This window comes from Salmo salar, chromosome 01 (assembly GCF_965601325.2).
Source record: "Salmo salar chromosome 01, fSalSal1, whole genome shotgun sequence".
NCBI lineage: Eukaryota > Metazoa > Chordata > Actinopteri > Salmoniformes > Salmonidae > Salmo > Salmo salar.
Window position 1 is genome coordinate 97,374,892 of NC_138291.1, and position 18,258 is coordinate 97,393,149.

The following is an 18,258-nucleotide window of genomic DNA, read 5'->3' on the forward strand; positions in this document are numbered from 1 at the left end:
GGTTCCATCAAACCAGGCCAATTAAATCAAGCGCATTTCAAGTATTTGAAAGTAGTTAAGTTATATATTTGACCCAGGCTGGTAGTAACTGAAGAAAATAAAAAGGTGTCTTCCATCATGATTACTCTTCCGAAACTTTGGAATGAAATCAGGTGGTATTGGTGGGAAAGCTCTTTACCGCAATCACGATTACCATAATAATACAGTATGCTTTACAAAACTCCATTGAAGGGATGATGTAAGTCTTACTGCAGGTGTAAATGGATCAGACAGTTCCAACAGGATTACGGGATGGAGCACGGTGTGGCAACCTACCCAATAACAACGTTGTTCCCTCATTGTCTGTGTTTTCCAGCTTGAGATGGTTAGCAGCATTGGGAGTCAAACAGTACTGCAGATTCAGAAGACAGCACAGCAGTGTAAAAAGCTATTCTGTGTGGAATATTGTACTGTATCATTTACTGATATACACTTATTCTCCCAGAGAAGCTGGATCATTTCCCAGGGGTATTGCACTTGGTCATGCATGGGATGTTCTCCAGTGCTGGAAGAGGTGCTTGAGTGAAACGTTTGGGAACCCTGTCTGTGATGTATGCCTTTAACCATTGGAAAGAGGATAATTTATCTTGCATGATGCCAGATTCATGAGGAAAAACCTTTTGGGAAAGAAAAGGCCTGTTTTCACCAGCGTTTTGGTCTATACACCCTTCATCTGAATTTTTTAATCGCCATTTTCCATTATGCAACAAGGACAACAATGGACATGATAAATCAATCAATAGACAAGAATCAATCAAGTAAGAACGCTTTATCAGAGTTTTGATGATATGATTCCAGGCCTACCAATGGGATTGGTGAGAAGCTCCACAGTGTTAACCTGGAGAGCCCAGAGGTTACAGTCATCCCAGACAGCACTACGGAGTCTGACAACCAGTCCACAGTCAGCGACTCCGACTCAGATGGGCCCATCCTCTACCGAGACGAAGACGAGGACGAGGATGAGGACGACGAGTATACCACAAGTAAGGAATCCGTCGCAGATATAGAAGCTTACAGCTAATTGTATTCTAGCCTTTAGTCAGTCAGTCTTGTATGCTGTCCAGCCTTTGCAACAAATTAATCCATAGCCACAAGTGCACTCACTGCAAAACGTGAAATCTAAGCAAGCCTAAATATCTTATATTGAGGAATAATTAACTTAAAATAAGTGTTGTTCAATTCTTACCTAGCTAAATTATCTTACGGCAGATCTTTTTGCTTATTTTATTTTATTAACCAAGATATTTGAATTGTCTTAAGGTAAAAAATCTTGAAAAATATCTTAATTTTGCTTATTTTAATTAACAACAAAAAATGATCTGCCAATGATGTGAGATAATTTAGCTTGGTAAAAAAACAAAAGAAACATATTTTAAATTGTAAGTCGCTCTGGATAAGAGCGTCTGCTAAATGACTTAAATGTAATGTAATGTAAATGAATTATCCCTCTATTAGATATTTAGGCTTGCTTAAACTAGACGCATGGACTAGACGCATGGACTAGACACATGGACTAGACACATGGACTAGACACATGGACTAGACACATGGACTAGACACATGGACTAGAAACAACTAAAACACAGTTGAAAACAATGTCACTTCTTGTGTTTCTTTCTGGGTGGTTTTATATGTACTATTATATATACTGCACAGAACACTTTCCTACAGTATAAAACTGGGGGGCTAGCTGGATTTACATGATTATTATTGGTTTTGTAGGCTCTCTAGCCAATAAGATCCACCGCAGGGACACCCTGGCCATCAGACTTGGCAACCGGCCCAGCAAGAGAGAGCTGGAGGAGAAGAACATCCTGCCTCGTACCTCTGAGACCGAGAGGCAGGAACTCCGCCAGCAGATTCACTCCAAGCTAGTGAGGTACAGAGTACACCCCTGGAGTCATGCACACATACACATATACACACACAGACACACACACCGGTGTTTCCGCTGCACTCATTTTCCTGTGGTGCTGCTCAACGGCAAATCATTGCCGCCACGCAACAATGGAACATGAAAAAAAAAATCCTGTGAAAACAAAACGAACAATTAATAGAAAAATCTAACAACCCCATAGTAGAATATTTTATCTATTTACCTAGTCGGCTATATAAATCTATTTACCTAGTCGGATAAATAAATATTCCTCTCGTGGCGCATTCATGTTATAAGTGCCACAGGGAGGGAAACATGCATTCTGACAAGTAGTCAATGCACAACAATTCTTGCAATCATGAAAACAACAGTTTTAATGGCTTTTGTTTGGGAATCCCAGCTTTCCATTCCTACTTTATTTATTTCTCAACTCATAAATATGCGCGAAATACGCCATTTTAAACCTGGGGTTTTTAACAGACGCATGGTTACACATTACCACTCCGCAATTCGCAGTGTGCATAGGGGAGAGTGGGGCTAAATGTAACACTGGTTAGTTGTAGGCCTCTCTACCTCAAAATTATTTCTTTGGAATGACATAAAAAATTGTGATGAGATAATATTTTTTGTTGAGCAAGAGTAGTGGAAACAGGGAAAGTGTTGGGGGAAAAATTGTGACATGAAGTGGTTTCTGTGAGAAATACAGCCAGGGGGCTTTTTACCCCAGGTGGCAAGTTACCCTAAGTTACCCTAACAGGTAGGCCTACATTATATTCAGTGTTTATGCAAGTTTTTTGGGACATAAAATTAATCAATATGATAATAACTAGTTAAAAGATCACATTTGAGATCTGGCTAATGATTAGACCAATAGGGTAAATGCAGATAGGCAAACCCATGCTTCAGCCTATTTATTTGCGCTTGGCAGCATCAGTTGGGCTAAAGGTGATAATGTTTATTGCTAATAGCATACCTGATAATATTGACCATGCATAGGCTATATACTGTACATGGCCCAATATGTTAAAATCATTTTACTAATGTGTTATTGGGCTAATTTCTGGAGGTGGGAATTCTACTTTAGATGGTGTCAGCATAATTATTTTAATTAATCCTTTTAAAAAGTCACCAGAACTGAGCTTCTCAGTCCTACATAAAAATATAGGAGGGACCCACCCCCTTCAACCCCCCTCTGCGACCTTTTCCCCCCACTGCTACACATGTTTCCAGAGGAAACACTGATACACCACTGTCTGAAGCAGCAGTAGGTATCTCTAGCTTTGGGATCCACCATAACCCGAGGCTTCTTCTAAGATTCCACTCATCAGTGGGGGGTTGATAACATTACCCTGGGCTATTAAAGTTGTGGATAGAATGATGAGATGTGATGGAGCCAAGTCTCCAAAACCTACTTTCTCATAACAGTATTTGTTTGTCATCAACATTGTATCTAATCTGAAATAACTGTTCTGGTGTGAGATTCCTGAAAATTTGGTAGCACTAAAATCATCTTTCATCCAAGGGACTTAAAATGATCCTAGTGCTATAAAGCTTTTGGGGAACAAATCACAGTGGTGTTGTCTCACTTCCTTCTCCCTCTCTGTGCCTCACAGACGACTTAGTCAGAGGCCCAGTACTGAGGAACTGGAGCAGAGGAACATTCTGAAACGTGAGTGATCACAGACGGACAGCACCACAGACAGACAGGACCACAGACAGACAGCACCACAGACTGCACCACACTGGCCCCAGTCAGACCACAGACAGACAGGACCACACTGGCCCCAGTCAGACCACAGACAGACAGGACCACACTGGCCCCAGTCAGACCACAGACAGACAGGACCACACTGGCCCCAGTCAGGCTACAGCAGCACAACAAGACATTCCCCCTCCAAGGTCTGTTTGTCTTTGGTCATTATAGATCAGTTCAGTTCCACATGACCTTAATAGGCTGATGACATTATCCCATTCAGTCAAAGGTTGATGCTAGACTAGTGGTCCTCTAGTTTGCAATGCCAGGATAGTTGGTTCGATTCCCAGGACTACCTCAATCTAGCCATTATTATGGCCGGCTCATAATAAGGTGTTATTCTGGCTTGTGCATCAAGGTCTAATGGTGCACTGCAGTGGAGGCAGCTGAGTGGAAGACGGCTCATAATAATGGCTGGATTGAGGTAGTCTCGGGAAAAATGCATGTGCGCATGACTGTCAGTCGCTTTGGATAAAAGCGTCTGCTAACAGGACCTAGAGTATATAGTTAGGTTTTCATAAGGAGACGGTGTATGTGAATGAATTAGCATCTCAGGTTTTCACAAGGAGACGGTGTATGAATTAGCCTTACAGGTTTTCATAAGGAGACGGTGTATGAGTTAACCTTACAGGTTTTCACAAGGAGACGGTGTATGAATTAGCCTTACAGGTTTTCATAAGGAGACGGTGTATGAGTTAGCCTTACAGGTTTTCATAAGGAGACGGTGTATGAATTAGCCTTACAGGTTTTCATAAGGAGACGGTGTATGAGTTAGCCTTACAGGTTTTCATAAGGAGACGGTGTATGAGTTAGCCTTACAGGTTTTCATAAGGAGACGGTGTATGAGTTAGCCTTACAGGTTTTCATAAGGAGACGGTGTATGAGTTAGCCTTACAGGTTTTCACAAGGAGACGGTGTATGAATTAGCCTTACAGGTTTTCATAAGGAGACGGTGTATGAGTTAGCCTTACAGGTTTTCATAAGGAGACGGTGTATGAGTTAGCCTTACAGGTTTTCATAAGGAGACGGTGTATGAGTTAGCCTTACAGGTTTTCATAAGGAGACAGTGTATGAATTAGCCTTACAGGTTTTCATAAGGAGACGGTGTACACTACCGGTCAAAAGTTTTAGAACACCTACTCATTCAAAGGTTTTTCTTTATTTTTACTATTTTCTACATTGTAGAATAATAGTGAAGAAATCAAACTATGAAATAACACATACGGAATCATATAGTAACCAAAAAAGTGTTAAACAAATCAAAATATATTTTATATTTAAGATTCTTCAAATAGCCACCCTTTGCCTTGATGACAGCTTTGCACACATTTGGCGTTCTCTCAACCATCTTCATGCGGTAGTCACCTGGAATGCATTTCAATTAACAGGTGTGTCTTGTTAAAAGTTCATTTGTGGAATTTCTTTCCTTCTTAATGCGTTTGAGCCAATCAGATGTGTTGTGACAAGGTAGGGGTGGTATACAGAAGACAGCCCTATTTGGTAAAAGACCAAGTCCATATTATGGCAAGAACAGCTCAAATAAGCAAAGAGAAACGACATTCCATCATTACTTTAAGACATGAAGGTCAGTCAATATGGAATATTTCAAGAACTTTGAAAGTTTCTTCAAGTGCAGTCGCAAAAACCATCAAGCGCTATGATGAAACTGGCTCTCATGAGGACCGCCACTGGAAAGGAAGACCCAGAGTTACCTCTGCTGCAGAGGATATGTTCATTAGAGTTACCAGCCTCAGAAATTGCAGCCAAAATAAATGCTTCACAGAGTTCAAGTAACAGACACATCTCAACATCAACTGTTAAGAAGAGACTGCGTGAATCAGGCATTCATGGTCGAATTGCTGCAAAGAAACCACTACTAAAGGACACCAATAACAAGAAGGGACTTACTTGGGCCAAGAAACACAAGCAATGGACATTAGACCGGTGGAAATTTGTCCTTTGGTCTGGAGTCCAAATTGGAGATTTTTGGTTCCAACCTTCGTGTCTTTGTGAGACGAGGTGTGGGTGAACAGATAATCTCTGCATGTGTATTTCCCACCGTAAAGCTTGGAGGAGGAGGTGTTATGGTGTGGGGGTGCATTTCTGGTGACACTGTCTGTGATTTATTTAGAATTCAAGGCACACTTAACCAGCATGGCTACCACAGCATTCTGCAGCAATACGCCATCCCAGCTGGTTTGGGCTTAGTGGGACTATCATTTGTTTTTCAATGGGACATTGACCCAAAATACATCCAGGCTGTGTAAGGGCTATTTTACAGAGAAGGGGAGTGATGGAGTGCTGCATCAGATGACCTGTCCTCCACAATCGCCGACCTCAACCAAATTGAGATGGTTTGGGATGAGTCGGACCACAGAGTGAAGGAAAAGCATATGTTGGAACTCTGTTGGAAAAGCACTCCTCATGAAGCTGGTTGAGAGAATGCCAAGAGTGTGCAAAGCTGTCATCAAGGCAAAGTGTGGCTATTTGAAGAATCTCAAATATAAAATATGCTTTGATTTGTTTAACATTTTTTTGGTTACTACATCATTTTGGTTACTACGTGTTATTTCATAGTTTTGATGTCTTCATTATTATTCTACATTGTAGAAAATAGTACAAATAAAGAAAAACCCTTGAATGAGTAGGCTTTCTAAAACTTTTGACCGGTAGTGTAGGAATTAGCCTTACAGGTTTTCATAAGGAGAGGGTGTATGTGAATGAATTATCCTTACAGGTTTTCGTTAGAAGACATTGTATGTGAATGAATTAGCCCGGCTGGAATCCAAGACAAAGGTGAAGTTGTTCTTCTGGCTTGGACAGTTGTGTATCAAAGTCTATCGGTGCATTGCCGTAGAGGCTGCTGAGTGGTGGACGGCTCATAATAATGGCTGGAACGGAGCAAATGGAATGGCATTAAACCGTGTGTTTGATGTATTTGATACCATTCCACTGAAACAGCTCCAGCCATTACCGCGAGCCAGTTCTCCCCAATTAAGGTGCCACGTACCTCCTGTGGTCCATTGATATGGAGGGAGGGACAGTTATTGACTGATGGCCCATCTGCTTGCCCAGTTTATTGGTTAGTAAATCAATGTGGGGAAACACATTACAGCAGATTGAACATGACCAGTCAAAATAAAACAATTTAAGAGGACAACATCTTGAGCTCTTATTGTGCCAGACAGTGTTAAAACATTGTTGGTCGGAGAATGGCAGGATAAAAGTCAATAGGAATGTGTTCTTTACAGATCTAGAATCTTAACTTGATCACCTAGTTGCAGTAGAACTTAGTGCATATTAGGTTTTAAAAGGCTTCTGAAGTTTGTAATTTCCACTTAGAAATTTCTGATAGATTTTCCCTTACGAAAAATGTATCAACCCCTAGAATAATGTCCATTAAGTGTAATCCACATGATGATGCACATTTTCTGTTGCTGTAGGATTATTTTCCTACTGTAGCAAATTGGCTCAAATAAAGATCCTACATCTGTATGTTTACCTGATCATTCTCTATATCTGCTAGAAGCTAACGTTGTTCTAATCAAATCAAACTTTATCTGAAGTGCATCAGAACACTTCACAGAAAAATCCTAGTACCATTTGACGAACAGGCACAAACATGTTCCTGTAATACGGTCAATGTTCACATGGAGACTTCCTGTCTATTAAACAGGAAGCAGTGAAAGGGGGCCATTTTGTTGTTGTCATCTTGCTTGGGTGTTACTGCATTATTTATGAGGTCTTTGTAGTGGAATCATAATACTAAGAGAGAGAGAACAGTTAACTGGCTGTTGCCTTATTGAAAGCAGATGAGTAGCCCTCCAGCGGAACTGCTAACGGCAAAGGTCGCATAGCCTCTCAGGGACGCTATGCACATCTGTTAGACACTCAACAACTACCTGTTGAAGAATAGAACAATGGTCTATGCTGGGCTCGGGTTTAAAGGGTTGACTATGTATGGTTAACAAAATACAACTCTAAAATCAAAGTTTGTCAGATGTTTTCAGACCTCAAAAGCAGACTTCTGTTGAGATAATTCCATATTCCAGGACATCTGTTTTGTAGATGTAGCCATATGGCTCACTCCAACATCAATTGGAAAGATAAGCACCGTATCATTTCCAGATCAATCTTTTCCATCCATTTGTAGATGACCACATTGCTTAATTAATAATCGCTATATTGGGTCGTAAAGTACCACCCCAGCCTACTTACAACTTCTTTTTAATTTCACTACAGAGACAAATGAAGCTGATCAACATGAAGCCATACAAGAGATTAAAAGGAGACTCTCCCGAAAGGTACTGTCATTTATACTATGTTTAGGTAAGCCTGCTGAATGTCTGCATCTCATTGATTTTATGTCTGATGATATTTGTGGTACACAGATCCATCTGGTGGACATAGTCGGAACTGAATTAACTGGAACCAAACACATTTCAGACTGATATTCACTGAATTACCAAATAATGTCTTAGTTTCTGAATTACCAATAAAATGTCAATCTCATTGACTGAATTACCAAACAATTTATGAATTTATGAATTACCAAACAAATGTCAAACTCATTTAGGGTTATACAATGTGAGGGGGTGCACACAATGTGAGGGGGTGCACACAATGTGAGGGGGTGCACACAATGTGAGGGTGTGCACACAATGTGAGGGGTTGCACACAATGTGAGAAGGTGCACACAATGTGGGGGGGTGCACTCATTGTGAGGGGGTGCACACAATGTCACATTCAGAACCCATATTGAAGGTGGAGGAAGATGATTGTGTTTATTCCATTGTTTTAAAAAAGTATAATAGAAAATAACAAAGTCATCATTTTAGAGTTTTTTGACAAGCCAAAATGCAGCAACTGTATGACTCAGTTGCCACAGTGCATACTGTAGGGCATTCCAGCTCTGTGTGAGAAGCATGCCTCAGTGTAGTATCGGGCTGCTTGAAATTCCTCAGATTGCTCGCCCCTGTGGTGGCAGGGGGAAGAGGGAATTTTCCAGGGTTAGGCCAACACTGCTTGACCTTAGATATAATGAGAACTGGAGTGTAGTTTCAACACAATGCTCCTGTATGGCATTGTGGAAGGACTTAAACTCTTCCAACAACTCTCTATCCATCTCCCATGCCCCAGCTGTCTTGTCTAGAAGTCACACTTTACAGTTGTCAATCACTGGCTACTTACACTGAATATGCCAAACACTAGGAACACCCCCTCAAAACAGCCTCAATTCGTCAGGGCATGGATTCTACAAGGTGTCGAAAGCGTTCCACAGGGATGCTGGCCCATGTTGACTCCAATGCTTCCCACAGTTGTGTCAAGTTGGCTGTATGTCCTTTGGGTGGTGGACCATTCTTGATACACACCAAGCAACGTTGCATTTCTTGACACATACTGATGCACCTACTACCATACCCCATTCAAAGGCACTTAAATCTTTTGTCTTGGTCTTTCACCCTCTTAATGGCACACATACACAATCCATGTCTCAATTGTCTCAAGGCTTAGTCCTTATTTAACTTGTCTCCTCCCCTTCATCTACACTGACTGAAGTGGATTTAACAAGTGACATCAATAAGGGATTATAACTTTCACCTGGATTCACCTGGTCAGTCTATGTCATGGAAAGATGTTCCTAATGTTTTGTCCACTCTGTTTATTTCGTGTGTGTTTGTATAGCTGAGTGTGAGGCCGACAGTAGCAGAGCTGGTGGCTCGGCGGATTCTGCGCTTCAATGAGTATGTGGAGTGCACAGATGCTAAGGACTATGACCGCCGCGCAGACAAACCCTGGACCAGGCTCACGCCAGCTGACAAAGTGGGTCCCAGACTCCTACCGTATAATGTTATTGCTAAAGCGACTAAAACACATGCCATTCATAATGCCATTAAATACTTGTAATAAGAGAGGTTATAAAAAGGCATAATTAAAAAACTTTTTGTTAGCATTTTCTACCTTATGTATTCCAGCCCCCTAAACAATGCTGTAAATACATTATTCACAGATAATGAGTTATCTACCATTTCATCTTCAGTTATATTAAATATGTTGCCTGTCTGAAGCTATTGATGGTCTGATAGTTTGACAATTAATCTATACATTTGACAATTCATCTATGAATCCCTCAGGCTGCTATCCATAAAGAACTGAATGTTTATATTCCCTCAGGCTGCTATCCATAAAGAACTGAATGTTTATATTCCCTCAGGCTGCTATCCATAATGAACTGAATGTTTATATTCCCTCAGGCTGCTATCCATAATGAACTGAATGTTTATATTCCCTCAGGCTGCTATCCATAATGAACTGAATGTTTATATTCCCTCAGGCTGCTATCCATAATGAACTGAATGTTTATATTCCCTCAGGGTGCTATCCATAAAGAACTGAATGTTTATATTCCCTCAGGCTGCTATCCATAATGAACTGAATGTTTATATTCCCTCAGGCTGCTATCCATAAAGAACTGAATGTTTATATTCCCTCAGGCTGCTATCTGTAAAGAACTGAATGTTTATATTCCCTCAGGCTGCTATCCGTAAAGAACTGAATGTTTATATTCCCTCAGGCTGCTATCCGTAAAGAACTGAATGTTTATATTCCCTCAGGCTGCTATCCATAAAGAACTGAATGTTTATATTCCCTCAGGCTGCTATCCATAAAGAACTGAATGTTTATATTCCCTCAGGCTGCTATCCGTAAAGAACTGAATGAGTTCAAAAGCAAAGAGATGGAAGTTCATGAAGAGAGCAAGCAATTTACCAGGTAATGACAACTTGAACATTATTGATCCCCAGACATTACACTTCATTATGAGTCATACAAGATAATAAACTGTTGTTTGATTTAATCCGAGTAACAGTGTGCTATGAGGTGCAGACTGCAGTTCTGATCCAACAGTGTCTGTTTCCCTGTGCCTTGGCAGATTCCATCGGCCCTGAGGCATTTCTCTCTCCAGTGGGGGTGCTGGTCGGCTGCCGGCACTGCCTAAAGGCTCTGTCTCCCCGCTGCGGGCTTCACCATCTGGCTTTTCCCCGGGGCCTCGGGCCTGGATGCCCCTAGGCACGGACACATGGACACCGTCTCCCAGGGCCAACCTGTCTCCAGCTCTACAGATCAATAGAGGTTGATTACATTGGGCCACACCTGCTTACACAGACCAGACCAGACTGGGCTTTAGTGCTGTGTGAAAAGATAGACAGACAGAGAGAGAGAGGCCAGTATCCATGAAGGACAAAACTGTTGCACTTTGTAACACAGCACTGATTTAATTACCCACATACCTTTTTGGCTTCCCTAAAGCACCTTAACAGGCCTTGACCAAGTCCCCATGGACTGGAAGGGAAGTGGTTTTGCAACTATGACAATGTTGTAGGTTAGGCAAGTCCAGCCAAAGGTAACAGTAATAAAATCAATGTTTATTTGTGATATGCACAGGATACAACGTAAACCGTGCAATGCAATGCTTACTTGCAAGCATCCTCAACAGTGCAATGACAAATATAACCAAATCAGACACATAGTCCTTAACTTAACGTAATCATGGAAGTGCATGGCAAGGTGTTAAGAAGAAATGGTTACTTTTACTGCCATGTGGTCTTGATGGTGGAAATGAAGGTGTTTGGGTCTTGATTTAAGGGGTGATTGTTGATGCTGATCTCAAAGTCAAATCAAATCAAATTTATTTATATAGCCCTTCGTACATCAGCTGATATCTCAAAGTGCTGTACAGAAACCCAGCCTAAAACCCCAAACAGCAAGCAATGCATGTGAAAGAAGCACGGTGGCTAGGAAAAACTCCCTAGGAAAAACTCCCTAGAAAGGCCAAAAACCTAGGAAGAAACCTAGAGAGGAACCAGGCTATGAGGGGTGGCCAGTCCTCTTCTGGCTGTGCAGGGTGGATATTATAACAGAACATGGTCAAGATGTTAAAATGTTCATAAATGACCAGCATGGTCAAATAATAATAATCATAGTAGTTGTCGAGGGTGCAACAAGCACGTCCGGTGAACAGGTCAGGGTTCCATAGCCGCAGGCAGAACAGTTGAAACTGGAGCAGCAGCACGGCCAGGTGGACTGGGGACAGCAAGGAGTCATCATACCAGGTAGTCCTGAGGCATGGTCCTAGGGCTCAGGTCCTCCGAGAGAAAGACAGAAAGAGAGAAAGAGAGAATTAGAGAGAGCATATTTAAATTCACACAGGACACCGGATAAGACAAGAGAAATACTCCAGATGTAACAGACTGACCCTAGCCCCCCGACACATAAACTACTGCAGCATAAATACTGGAGGCTGAGACAGGAGGGATCAGAAGACACTGTGGCCCCATCTGATGATACCCCCGGACAGGGCCAAACAGGCAGGATATAACCCCACCCACTTTGCCAAAGCACAGCCCCCACACCACTAGAGGGATGTCTCCAACCACCAACTTACCGTCCTAAGACAAGGCTGAGTATAGTAAAGTGGCTGGGACTACATTAATTTTGCCTAGATAGTAAGGAATATGTATTGTTACTGTATTTGTCATGTTTTCTGGAACACTTACCATTATTGAGCATATCTTTTACAGGGACAGAGCAGAGTGGACCCTACTGATCTATGTAGGCTATTCTTCTACTCTCTCTCTTTCCAAATTTAGAGCAAGTTCAGAACAAATTGGTCTGCCCTTCAGATTGGATACTGAGCTGTTAATAATGGATGGTCTGTGTAGTTTGAAAGTATATGATAAATGTTAGTATTTTACGGTCCCAGATGAATCCATTAAGCTTTTTTCCTGGTCATAAAATGTGAAGCATTTCTTTGATATTTCTGTGATGAGGTGCACCAATCAATTTACATTCATTTCAGACTGCTAAGGGCAGCTGTAGAATATAGGAAGAGAACCATAGTATTCATGCCAATGTGTTTCTCACTCTATGGATTTTTTTGTACATAATGTATATCAGATGCATGATCACAAGTTTACTGCCAATTATCCGATAGATTTTTACATTGATGTGATGTACAGGATGAGTTTCGTATTGATGGCGCTATGTGCTGTTCATGTGTGAGTACTGTATCTTTGAATTATGTCAGTACATAATATTCATGTATATGCAGTACCAGTCAAAAGTTTGGACACCTTAAAGGGTTTTTCTTTATTTTTACTATTTTCTACATAGTAGAATAACAGCGAAGACATCAAAACTATGAAATAACACATATGGAATCATGTAGTAACCAAAAAAGTGTTAAACGAATCTAAATATATTTTTGATTTTATATTCTTCAAAGTAGCCTTGATGACAGCTTTGCACATTCTTGGCATTCTCTAAACCAGCTTCATGAGGAATGCTTTTCCAACAGTCTTGAAGGAACCAAAAATCTAAAATTTAGACTCATCAGACCAAGGACAGATTTCCACCAGTCTAATGTCCATTGCTTGTGTTTCTTGGCACAAGCAAGCCTCTTCTTCTTATTGGTGTCCTTTAGTAGTGGTTTCTTTGCAGCAATTCGACCATGAAGGCCTGATTCACGCATTCCCCTCTGAACAGTTGATGTTGAGATGTATCTGTTACTTGAACTCTGAAACATTTATTTGGGCTGCAATTTCTGAGGCTGGTAACTCTAATGAACATATCCTCTGCAGCAGAGGTAACTCTGGGTCTTCCTTTCCTGTGCCGGTCCTCATGAGAGCCAGTTTCATAGCGCTTGATGGTTTTTGCGACTGCACTTAAAGAAATTTTGAAATTTTCCTTATTGACTGACCTTCATGTCTTAAAGTAATGATGGACTGTCGTTTCTCTTTGCTTTTTTGAGCTGTTCTTGCCATAATATGGACTTGGTCTTTTACCAAATAGGGCTGTCTTCTGTATACCACCCCTACCTTGTCACAACACAACTGATTGGCTCAAATGCATTAAGAAGGAAAGAAATTCCACAAATTAACTTTTAACAAGACACACCTGTTAATTGAAATGCATTCCAGGTGACTACTTCATGAAGCTGGTTGAGAGAATGCCAAGAGTGCGAAGCTGTCATCAAGGCAAGGGTGACTACTTTGAAGAATCTAAAACATATTTTGATTTGTTTAACACTTTTTTGGTTATAACATGATGTGATATTTCATAGTTTTGATGTCTTCATTATTATTCTGCAATGTGGAAAATAGTCAAAATAAAGAAAAACCCTTGAATGAGTAGGTGTGTCCAAACTTTTTACTGGTACTGTACATGTATTGCCACTCCCATATCCATCATGCATATAGGAGGTCTATACGTGCATTATATGCCTCTAAATTGATTTATTGTTCCATTGTTGATCACATACATAGATACCATTTATGCGAACCATCAACGGTGTATGCTCAGGAAGAAGATGCCATAACCCTTCAGTATTAGCTACATAGACTAAAAGTGACCCCATGGCCACTGAAATGGTGTAATATGTTGACTTTGGGCTCTATTCAATCAGATCTGCTTCAAAATTTTAAAAAATCACACACTGAATAGGTGCAGTGAAATGTGTTGTTTAACAGGGTCGGTCATAGTAGTACAGTGCCCATGGAGCAAATTAGGGTTAAGTGCCTTCCTCAAGGGCATATCGACAGATTTTTCACCTTGTTGACTCGGGTATTTGAACCAGTGACCTTTTGGTTACTGGCCCAACACTCTAACTACTAGGCTACCTGCAAAGCTTCTAATGTTTTTGCTTTGTCATTATGGGGTAATGTGTGTTGTAAGTCGCTCTGGATAAGAGCGTCTGCTAAATGACGTAAATGAAAAAATGTAAATGTGTGTAGATTGATGAGGGAAAAAAGTAATTTAATCAATTTTAGAATAAGGCTGTAACGTAACAAATGTTGAAAAAGTCAAGGTGTTTGAATACTTTCCGAATGCACTGTATATATAAATATATAAAAATATGTATGTATATGTGTGTGTGTGTATATATATATATATATATATATGTGTGTGTGTGTGTATATATGTGTGTGTGTATAAATATATATACACTGCTCAAAAAAATAAAGGGAACACTTAAACAACACAATGTAACTCCAAGTCAATCACACTTCTGTGAAATCAAACTGTCCACTTAGGAAGCAACACTGATTGACAATACATTTCACATGCTGTTGTGCAAATGGAATAGACAACAGGTGGAAATTAAAGGCAATTAGCAAGACACCCCCAATAAAGGAGTGGATCGGCAGGTGGTGACCACAGACCACTTCTCAGTTCTTATGCTTCCTGGCTGATGTTTTGGTCACTTTTGAATGCTGGCGGTGCTTTCACTCTAGTGGTAGCATGAGACGGAGTCTACAACCCACACAAGTGGCTCAGGTAGTGCAGCTCATCCAGGATGGCACATCAATGCAAGCTGTGGCAAGAAGGTTTGCTGTGTCTGTCAGCGTAGTGTCCAGAGCATGGAGGCGCTACCAGGAGACAGGCCAGTACATCAGGAGACGTGGAGGAGGCCGTAGGAGGGCAACAATCCAGCAGCAGGACCGCTACCTCCGCCTTTGTGCAAGGAGGAGCAGGAGGAGCACTGCCAGAGCCCTGCAAAATGACCTCCAGCAGGCCAAAAATGTGCATGTGTCTGCTCAAACGGTCAGAAACAGACTCCATGAGGGTGGTATGAGGGCCCGACGTCCACAGGTGGGAGTTGTGCTTACAGCCCAACACCGTGCAGGACGTTTGGCATTTGCCAGAGAACACCAAGATTGGCAAATTCGCCACTGGCGCCCTGTGCTCTTCACAGAGGAAGCAGGTTCACACTGAGCACATGTGACAGACGTGACAGAGTCTGGAGACGCCGTGGAGAACGTTCTGCTGCCAGAAACATCCTCCAGCATCACCGGTTTGGCGGTGGGTCAGTCATGGTGTGGCGTGGCATTTCTTTGGGGGGCCGCACAGCCCTCCATGTGCTCGCCAGAGGTAGCCTGACTGCCATTAGGTACCGAGATGAGATCCTCAGACCCCTTGTGAGACCATATGCTGGTGCGATTGGCCCTGGGTTCCTCCTAATGCAAGACAATGCTAGACCTCATGTGGCTGGAGTGTGTCAGCAGTTCCTGCAAGAGGAAGGCATTGATGCTATGGACTGGCCCACCCGTTCCCCAGACCTGAATCCAATTGAGCACATCTGGGACATAATGTCTCGCTCCATCCACCAACGCCACGTTGCACCACAGACTGTCCAGGAGTTGGCGGATGCTTTAGTCCAGGTCTGGGAGGAGATCCCTCAGGAGACCATCCGCCACCTCATCAAGAGCATGCCCAGGCGTTGTAGGGAGGTCATACAGGCACGTGGAGGCCACACACACTACTGAGCCTCATTTTGACTTGTTTTAAGGACATTACATCAAAGTTGGATCAGCCTGTAGTGTGGTTTTCCACTTTAATTTTGAGTGTGACTCCAAATCCAGACCTCGATGGGTTGATAAATTGGATTTCCATTGATTTATTTTGTGTGATTATGTTGTCAGCACATTCAACTATGTAAAGAAAAAACTATTTAATAAGATTATTTCATTCATTCAGATCTAGGATGTGTTATTTTAGTGTTCCCTTTATTTTTTTGAGCAGTATATATATATGTGTGTATATGTGTATATATATGTGTGTATATGTGTATGTGTGTATATATATATATATTACATTCACCTTAGCCAAATACATTTAAACTCAGTTTTTCACAATTCCTGACATTTAATCCGAGTAAACATTCCCTGTCTTAGGTCAGTTAGGATCACCACTTTATTTTTTATGTCAGAATAATAGTAGAGAGAGTGATTTATTTCAGCTTTTATTTCTTTCATCACATTCCCAGTGGGTCAGAAGTTTACATACACTCAATTAGTATTTGGTAGCATTGCCTTTATATTATCTAACTTGGGTCAAACGTTTCGGGATGGCCTTCCACAAGCACAATAAGTTGGGAAATGTTGGCCGATCCCTCCTGACACAGCTGGTGTAACGGAGTCAGGCCTCCTTGCTCTCACACGCTTTTCCAGTCTGCCCACAAATTATTTATAGGATTGAGGTCAGGGCTTTGTGATGGCCACTCCAATACCTTGACTTTGTTGTCCTTAAGCCATTTTGCCACAACTTTGGAAGTATGCTTGGGGTCATTGTCCATTTGGAAGACCCATTTGCGACCAAGCTTTAACTTCCTGACTGATGTCTTGAGATGTTGCTTTAATATAATCATATAATTCTCCTCTCTCATGATACCATCTATTTTGTGAAGTGCACCAGACCCTCCTGCAGCAAAGCACCCCCACAACATGTTGCTGCCACCCCCATGCTTCACAGTTGGGATGGTGTTCTTTGGCTTACAAGCATCCCCCTTTTTCCTCTAAACATAACGATGGTCATTATGGCCAAGCAGTTCTATTTTTGTTTCATCAGACCAGAGGACATTTCTCCAAAAAGTACGATCTTTGTCCCCATGTGCAGTTGCAAACCGTAGTCTGGCTTTTTTATGGCGGTTTTGGAGCAGTGGCTTCTTCCTTGCCGAGCGGCCTTTCAGGTTATGTCGACATAGGACTCGTTTTACTGTGGATATAGATACTTTTGTACCTGTTTCCTCCAGCATCTTTACAAGGTCCGTTGCTGTTGTTCTGGGATTGATTTGCACTTTTCGCACCAAGGTACGTTCATCTCTAGGAGACAGAACGCTTCTCCTTCCTGAGCGGTATGACGGCTGTGTGGTCCCATGGTGTTTATAATTGCGTACTATTGTTTGTACAGATGAATGTGGTACCTTCAGGCGTTTGGAAATTGCTCCTAAAGATAAACCAGACTTGTGGAGGTCTACAATTGTTTTTCTGAGGTCTTGGCTGATTTCTTTTGATTTTCCCATGATGTAAAGCAAAGAGGCACTGAGTTTGAAGGTAGGCCTTGAAATACATCCACAGGTACACCTCAAATTGACTCAAATGATGTCAATTAGCCTATCGGAAGCTTCTAAAGCCATGACATCATTTTCTGGAGTTTTCCAAGCTGTTTAAAGGCACAGTCAACTTTGTGTTTGTAAACTTCTGACCCACTGGAATTGTGATGCAGTGAATTATAAGTGAAATAATCTGTCTGTAAACAATTGTTTGAAAAATGACTTGTGTCATGCACAAAGTAGATGTCCTAACTGACTTGCCAAATCTATAGTTTGTTAACAAGAAATTTGTGGAGTGGTTGAAAAACGAGTTTTAATGACTCCAACCAAAGTATATGTAAACTTCCGACTTCAACTATATATATATATATAGACACACTGTTTCACCAACATTGTGTAAAGTTTTGTGTATTGACAGACCAAGCCATGAAAACACAAGTTTTCAAGTAATATTAATTGCGTAATATTTTGAAGGAGCATATCTCTGTGAGGGAAATATGAGTAGCTAATATGTGTGTGGACATCTACTGGAGTGGGTTACTGGCCAGCCTTTTGTCACAACTGCTAAACCCACATTTTATGTTAACAGATGGTTTAAAACTCACTTAAATGTCTCATTTTACTAGAAGTATCCTAAGGTAGATCGAGTATGTCAATTTGTATCACTTTCCATTGGGTTACAGCAATAAAACTTGGATGGGG

At 41.4% G+C, this 18,258-nt stretch overlaps 1 protein-coding gene across 3 annotated transcripts in view; it reads left to right on the top strand.

Annotated features, from left to right (window-relative positions):
* The window catches only part of LOC106610766 (phosphatase and actin regulator 2), a 74,644-nt gene extending 56,386 nt beyond the window's left edge, over nucleotides 1–18,258 (top strand). For all 3 annotated transcript variants that reach the window (XM_014210310.3, XM_014210338.3, XM_014210330.3), the window contains exons 6-12: nucleotides 838–1,022; nucleotides 1,762–1,918; nucleotides 3,529–3,584; nucleotides 7,911–7,972; nucleotides 9,354–9,491; nucleotides 10,363–10,439; nucleotides 10,600–18,258. In XM_014210310.3, coding sequence (XP_014065785.3) covers nucleotides 838–1,022; nucleotides 1,762–1,918; nucleotides 3,529–3,584; nucleotides 7,911–7,972; nucleotides 9,354–9,491; nucleotides 10,363–10,439; nucleotides 10,600–10,615 — 691 coding nt within the window. In that variant the 3' untranslated portion in view covers nucleotides 10,616–18,258. The remainder of the gene's footprint in view (nucleotides 1–837; nucleotides 1,023–1,761; nucleotides 1,919–3,528; nucleotides 3,585–7,910; nucleotides 7,973–9,353; nucleotides 9,492–10,362; nucleotides 10,440–10,599) is intronic.